Source organism: Myotis davidii, unplaced genomic scaffold (assembly GCF_000327345.1).
Source record: "Myotis davidii unplaced genomic scaffold, ASM32734v1 scaffold192, whole genome shotgun sequence".
In the NCBI taxonomy this organism is placed as follows: domain Eukaryota; kingdom Metazoa; phylum Chordata; class Mammalia; order Chiroptera; family Vespertilionidae; genus Myotis; species Myotis davidii.
In genome coordinates, this window is record NW_006284346.1 from 868,746 (window position 1) to 876,505 (window position 7,760).

Here is a 7,760-nt window from a genome sequence, read left to right on the forward strand (position 1 = left end):
AAAACACACCTCCAAGATGGTTTCTATTTGTTATGTGCTTTTGCTGTAGTATTTGAGACTATTCAATTCTGCTAGGAAAGACAAAACAAGCAGGATGGATGTAACTCTTGTTGGGGCCCAGCCTCAGCAGGTCCAGGGGTTCCCAAAGGTGTGGACTGAGGCCGCGAAGAATGAAGGACACAGAGGCAGCGTTCAGCTGATCGGTCTCCAGGCGCAAAGGAAGAAACAGTGGGTGTTGGACGGCACAACAATCTGATGTCTTGCGTTCTAACTGCTGAGTCCTAAAGCTAAGACTCAGATAAAAACACACCAGTCAGAAGCCAGCAGGCTCACTCCGCGCTCCGTCTGGATTCACAGGGGCATGTGGCTGAACAGGTAGGACAGGGATTCACCGTTGTGGTTACTGCGGATCGCCTCGGCCAAGATCATCGAAATGTCAATAACCTGGATCTTGGAGCGGTGACTCATTTTGTCCTCTTGTGGGATTGTGTTCGTGACAACAACGGCCTCCAAGGGGGCACTATTCATTCTGGAAATAGCCGGCCCAGAGAAGATCCCATGGGTAAGGATGGCATAAACTTGGGTGGCTCCGGCCGAGATCAGCTTGTCAGCAGCGTGGCAGATGGTGCCACACGTATGGGCCATGTCATCCACGGGGATGGCCTTCACGCCGCCCACCAGCACCATCCGGTCCACTTCGTCTGCCTTCTTCCTCTCCTTGTGGATCAAGGCAAAGGCCACATCCAACCTGTCTGCTATCAACGTGACCCTTTTGGCTCCCTCTGCGTCCGGGGACACGATGATGCAGTTTCTCCAGTCGGCGATGTTCTCCCGAATCCACAGCAGGACCGCGGGCTCCGCGTACAAGTCATCCACCGGAATGTTAAAGAAGCCCTGGATCTTGCCAAAATCGGTTTGGCTCAGTGGATAGAGCATCAGCCTGTGGACTGAAAGGTCCCAGGTTCGATTCCGGTCGGGGGCATGTACCTGGGTTGCGGGCACATCCCCAGTGGGGAGTGTGCAGGAGGCAGCTGATCGATGTTCCTCTCTCATCGATGTTTCTAACTCTCTATCTCTCTCCCTTCCTCTCTGTAAAAAATCAATAAAATATATTTTTCTAAAAAAAAGAAGAAGCAGCCCTGGATCTGAGGAGCAGGCAGGTCCATGGTGACGATGTGGTCTGCGCCAGCGGCACGCGAGAGCATACTGGCCACAAGTTTCGCAGAAATCGGAGCACAGCTCCGGTCCCTCTTGTCCTGGCGGGCGTAGGGGAAGCACGGGATCACGGCGGTCACCCGGGATCACAGCGGTCACCGGGACGACGACGCGATCTTGCAGGCCTGGATCAGGAGGAGGAGCTCCGTCAGGTGGTCACTGGCCGCCCCGCAGCCGCTCTGGAGGATGTGCACATCCTTCCCTCTCCCGCTTTCAAGGATCTCCACTCTGGACTCCTGGTTGCTGAACTTCATGGGGACCACCTTGCCCAGCTCCAGGCCCAGCCAGTCGGCCACCCGCTGGGACAGGTCCCGATGGGAGCTGCCGCTGAACAGCACGACGTTGGTCATCTTGGGGCTCGAAGGGGGCGCGGGGGAGACAGAGGCAGCGGGGGCACCGGGGCCTGCGGCGGGAGCGGGAAAGCGCAGCTGGACAACGGTCGAGCGCCAGATGTTGGGGTCCAACCTCAGCAGGTCCAGGGGTTCCCAAAGGTGTGGACGGAGTCAGGGAAGAAGGAATGATACCGAGACTGCGTTCAGTTGATCAGCAGCCTAGCCAGGATCTCCAGCCAGGTTCTGTCACAGAAAATAATAACCTCCCCTAAAAATATTTTACAATGCATTACAATTCATGAAGCTCCAATGCGAAATCAAAACCCTGTCACATAAAAAGCTCTAACTACACATGTAAACAAGTCTATGCTCTAAGTGGAATACTACGTTGGATTCATGGCTTTAAATTTATTTCATTACCAGCTATCTCGTGGCAAATGAAGTGCTGAGAAGCCGGAATGAGAAGTGACTGCTCTGGTTCCCCTGCACAGGAATTTCATCTCGTACATGTGAGGTGCCATCTCCTGGCGAAAGCGCTTCTGCACCTCTCACCCACAGCAAGCATTTTCTCTGAAACAGCCTATAAGAATAGCATCTGGCCCACTTATTTCTGAAATACATATAAAAAGGGAAAAGTCCTTTTGCTATTATTTAATCAGTTAAAAATATGAGTCTTCGAAATAAGTGCTGGGGATGATATCAATGCCAGTTTCCTGGTTTTGATATTGTACTGCAGTGAGGCGAGGTGTTAACATGGGGGGAGGCAGGGTGATGGATGCCAGAGGCATCCAGATACATTTCTTTGCAACTTCCTGGGTATCTATAATTATTTAAAACAAAAATTTTTTTAAAATAATGACAAAAAAAGAAAGGTTTTCATGTTCTATAGGAAAAGCTTTTAGTTTGAAAGATAGGACAGCCCTCATTAGCTGGGATCCAAGAGACAAGCCGTGCAGACACACTGCCCAGCAACCTAAACATTGCAGATGATGTCAGCGAGAAATGCTTCATGTGCATCTGAGAAATTGATCTGCACTGATACCCAGGGCCACAGGAGTGGCTGTCTCAGGACTTCAGCTGACACTTGGCCTGAAGTGCTTGTCTTCAGCCTGACCTGCCGGCTGGGAAATGTCTCTGTGCACACCTCATGTATTGTGCCATCGTTGCCTGTGTGTGACAGGCTGAATAAAAACCCCCAACGCTAGCCGGTCCTAATCTCTGGGTCCTGTAAATGTCACCTGGTTTTGAAAAGGGGCCTTGGCAGATGTTGTTAAGGATCTGGAGGTGAGGAGACCATCCTGGCTTATCCAGGTGGGCCCTAAATGCAATCGCCAGTGTCTTCGTAAGAGAAACACAGACAGATTCCACACAGACACGCTCCAAGGGGAAGGCAAGGTGAAGGCAGAGCAGAGAAAGGTCTGCAGTTTCTGATGTTGGAGAGTGGAATGATGCAGCCACCTGCCAAGGAATGCCAGCAGCCCCAGGAATGCCAGGCAGGACCAGGCAAGGAACAGATTTTCCCCTAGAGCCTCTGGACACCTTGATTTCAGCCCAGAAATACTGTATGTAGAATTCTGGCCTCCAGAACTGTCAGAGGAGAAATTGCTGTTGTCTTAAACCCCTAAGTGGATGACAGCAGCCACAGGAAACGAGTATGTCATGAGGGTAGGAAGTTTTCCTGCACTGACCCAGACGGGATCCTTTGGACACCGTGGATGCAGCACTAGATGGGGCATCAAGAGGCTTATGCTTATGTTCTAGTTGATGTCTGAGGTCTCTTCTGCCTCCAAGATCCTGGCATATTACTAACTTCTGCTGCAGTTGCAACCTCTGTGCTCATGAGGGGAAAGATAAGTCTTCTAAAAGTAAGTGTATGTCTTTTCTGTCTCATATTGCAATAGGCATATTCAGATGCTAATTGAAGTCCATTATCTCCTCCTACCATAGCCTGAGTATGTAATCTAATTAGTTCCAAACCTGCCCTACCATTTCTCATTATGTTGACATAATGATTTTCAGAATGTTGCAACTGCAAATGTGATCTGTGCATCAGCATCACCTGGGAACTGGCTAGAAACGCAGGCTCTCCTCTCAGGCCTCACCCCAGACTTACTGAATCGGAACCTGCGTTTTCACACACTTTGCAGACGACTGTATTGTGCATAGTAAGGTTAAGCAGCTCTGCTCTAGGACCCAGGAAACCAGCTACATCTCCAACGGCCTCACATAGCTGAGCCTTCATGTAAATTCTCAACCCTAGGTTTTATGCTACCCGGAAATGTCAGTGTTTTAAAGCACACCTTACCTTTAGCACAGATATAGCATCTACTGCTGCATCAGCACGCAGGAGACGGCGCTGACATAACACATACCATTCATAACACTGTCAACGTGGTCGTTTCCCGAGGAAATAAAGGCTGTGTCTTTCCTCCAGCATTTGCTAAAATACCGCTTTTATTTGTGGCTCTCCCACTGCTAGGTCTCATGTTGTTTTCCTCAAGTGGTGTTATGCTGGTACCAGCTGGGAAGGGCCAGCTCAGCCTGCTGGGTTTTCCTTTGCTATTGTCACTATGCTCACAAGTTAGCAGCCTTGCCTTCTTTGGAACCCAGTTTGAGAGCTCCGTGGGTGTTCCCTGGGCTTGTCTTGCAGTTTATTTGGGAACAATAATGTTTCCATAGTTCCGATTGCTCGGTTTGTCTGGCTGCCCACTACCAATGTTTTCACCCTCCCTGGGGCAGAGTTGTCCATATTTGTTTCCCTTGTTTGCAACAGTGCAGCATTTTGACCCTATTTCACAAAAACACACGGGTGCATTTCTCCTCATCCTGCCCTAATTGTTTAGTTTAGAGTGTGCCCTGTTTTGTCAAGATGAAAGTAAAAGTTGGCTTCCGTCTTTTAGCCGTTCCAACCTACATTCCACGGATGTGAACATGGGATCCTTGAAGCTCATACATGGGGACACACCTTTTTTCCCTAGTTGTTTTTAGAGGAAATGATTTCCTGGTCTATATTTGTCCACTGGAGAACAGTCTGTGATCACCAAGAGAAAAGAAACTAAAAAATAGCGAATTACTCAGAGAAAAACTCTTTGCTAGTGACTTAGTGAATAAGAAAAATACAAACCTCACATCAACCTGACTTAAATCCTACCTCTCTTTGGAACAGGCCTCCTGGGGTTGCAGACTACACCATCAAAGCCACAAAAAGCAAATAATCCAGGAAATCCAATTGCCAGGGCCGGAGGATAAATAGGAGCAAGTCAACTTTAATTCCACTCTCTTGGCCAGAAAAAGCAGAGGAAATATAGGAATGGATTCAATGCTACCCATTCTTCAAACCAAATATTTATTTACAATAACCATATGGCCAATGTTTACTTGATTTGATATTTGTATTTGTTTTCTATTTCCCCCTAGGCAACCTGAGAAATAAATGGCTATGTTTTTAAAATAGGATTAAGAATGAGTTGGCCATAGAAAGACTTAACACTCTACCAGGCAAAGAGAACAGCATAGGCAAAGGTTCTGAGGTGGGAACTTTGACCTTACTATTTTCAGAGAATGAGAAAGGGGCCAGTGTGGTTATCACCTTCCCCCATAGTATAAATAAGATCCACTCCCATAGATTATATATCTGGTGGTGAAGATCAGGATGAAGAACTTGAAAATGGAAGAGCTAACGATCTAAGACTAGAAACCACAACTGAGTCAATCCTTTTGCTGTGACCAAAGGCAGTGTCATTGCTTTCACACAGGACTCCCAACCATGTAAAGGCTTCCCATCTCTCAAAATCTATAGAGGAATTCAGGGTGGATTTCTAGAAATAATGTGAGACAAAGAATTTGTCATTGAAGAAAACATTAAGCAGTATTTCTAATTAGATCCCTCCATCCCTTCCCCAAATAAATGGGTCTTTCTTTTTAGCAAAGGGCTGTAGAATTTTCCTAAGGAATTTTTTTTTTTTTTTGGTTCTAGCCTCGCAAAAATTTTACTTTCAGTTAACTCAAAATATAGAAAACTCTTATTCATTGCATTAAGCACAATGAAAATAGCGACAAAACCTACAAGAGGCAGAAGGGTAGGTCAAGGTAGACGAGCTTTTGGCCCATGTTCCATAATATCTCCACAGTTAGTAGTCTCCTGGTTGCTTTCATATGTAAGAAATGGGGTCCCTAAACTAGGGGTCAGAAAGCTTGGGTTCTAGGCCTGGATAAAGCCTAAGAATAAAGGCTATGTCTTACTCACCTTTGTACAATTAGCTCTTTTGAGGAAACAGTAATTTAGTACTAAATAAAGGGCTGAATGCTGGCTGGCTGGCTAGCTCACTGGCTGGCTGCATAAATGAGTGAGACTAAAGGGAGAAAACAGAGCACAGGCCAGAATAAGATTGCTCAAAGTCAGGTCTTTTAAGAAACATTGCCAACGGATGATTAGTTTTCTCTTAGTTGGCCACAGATAGGAAAATAGACATTGGCTTCACTTCCAATCAAATACTCAAACTATTCCATAAAGATAGGCATTAGCCATTTGATTTTGAGAAAATCTATCAAACTCCATTAGCATCAACATTCTCATCTCTAAAATGAAGTAGCTAGACGAGGCTATTTCTAGTTTCTTTTCATTTCTAACTCCTTAGGGTTCTATGATATTCACTGCTAGGCACAAGAAGATCCTTGATCATGAGAAATGTATTTCAGAACCTCAGTTTAAGGGCAGTGGCCTTTCTGCCATTTTCTCTTTCAACTTGGGAAAAAATGCTTAGAACACTGACATTAATCTCATCAAAAATATTGAACTAGGCATTTTAAGGACATGAAATATTTACATTGAAAGAAAAAATAAATCCTTGTTTTCTGTGGAGTTCTCAATTTTATAATTCATCTTGTTATGTGGCCAAAAATCTGTTTGGCAAGAGTCTAATTCCATCCCCCATGCCACTCCTCAGAATTCTCCATCTGATATGCCTGGTGATTGGTCATAATTCCTTTCCTTGATTAAAACACCTCTTCCCACTTTTTCCTCAGGGAAAATTGCCTTTTCTCACTTCATGTGGTTCTGGTGATAGGGGCAGGGACTTTTACCAAGATGTACCACCTGACACAGGAGTGGGCACATGACCAGTGGTGACCAATCATGTTGTACTTTACTTCTTGGATGGAGACTCCCAGAGACAAAAAATTGTTTAGAAATGACTTATCCAGGGCAGCCCTGAAGAAGTAGCTGAGTATGCTCTAGTTCTAAGATTCCAGGCAGTAGTTCTACAACCTGAGCTTACATCAGAATTGCCTGGAGGACCTGTTATAACACAGATCACTGGTCCCCACCCCTAGAATTTTTGATTCAGTAGATTTGATATGACAGGAAATTTCAATTCTAACAAGTTCCAAGGTGATAGTGATATTGCTCATATAGGAGCTGCACTTTGAGAACTACTGATTTCCAGAAACACCCTAGATCCTTTCTTTTGTTGAAGTCTTGTTTTCCAACATGTTCCTCAGTCTGAAATTATCCAGAATCCTTCTAAACAATCCAATTTTACTGTTTAAATTACCATAAGTCACTTTAAGTCAGATTCTATCATTTGTAATAGAATTTTGGAAATGCAGATTTTCTGAAGCATGGGATGCTGATTAAGTTCTCTTGGCCAATACAATGCTTATATTTGCCAAGGTCCACAAATGCATGGGTGAATCCTTCTAGTTCTTCCTGTTCCCTGACTACCTGCCTACCTTGGGCTCTGAAGTTGTCCACGGGCCTCACACTCTCACCCCTGCTCTGTCTGAATTTCCCCTGCCCCAAATACCTGCTACTTAAGCCAGTTCCTAAGTTCATAATCATCTACACTGGGTCCCATCCAGATGGGTAAGAGCCTTGACTAAGACCACTGTTCAGGATGTCTCTTGTTTTCTGACCTTTTCTTTGGAAATGAATCTTACTTTGCTTATTTATTTAACTATGTATTTTTGTTTAACATCCAAAACAAATCTTATGTTAGATGTTAAGTTACAATGGCTTATTTATTTAAATATGTATTTTATTTAACATCCAAAACAAATCTTATTTTAGATGTTAAGTTACAACAGTGGTCTTCTTAAAAATGTTCTTAGCATGATGTTCCCAAAGTGAAAGCTCGTACCAAAGATATTTTCCTGCTCTAGTGAGAGTAAGTTTTTGAAATTTTGAGAAAATGCTTCAGCCATCTGTCCTCTTTC

The 7,760-nt window shown here is 45.0% G+C and overlaps 1 protein-coding gene across 1 annotated transcript; it reads right to left on the reverse strand.

Annotated features, from left to right (window-relative positions):
* Positions 1-347: 347 nt before the first annotated feature.
* Positions 348-1,787, reverse strand: LOC102755033 (ribose-phosphate pyrophosphokinase 2-like). The gene is given in 2 exon segments (XM_015570967.1): positions 348-911; positions 1,157-1,787. Coding segments are annotated over 2 exon segments (969 nt in total). The 5' UTR covers positions 1,566-1,787; the 3' UTR covers positions 348-351.
* Between the last annotated feature and the right edge of the window lie 5,973 nt (positions 1,788-7,760).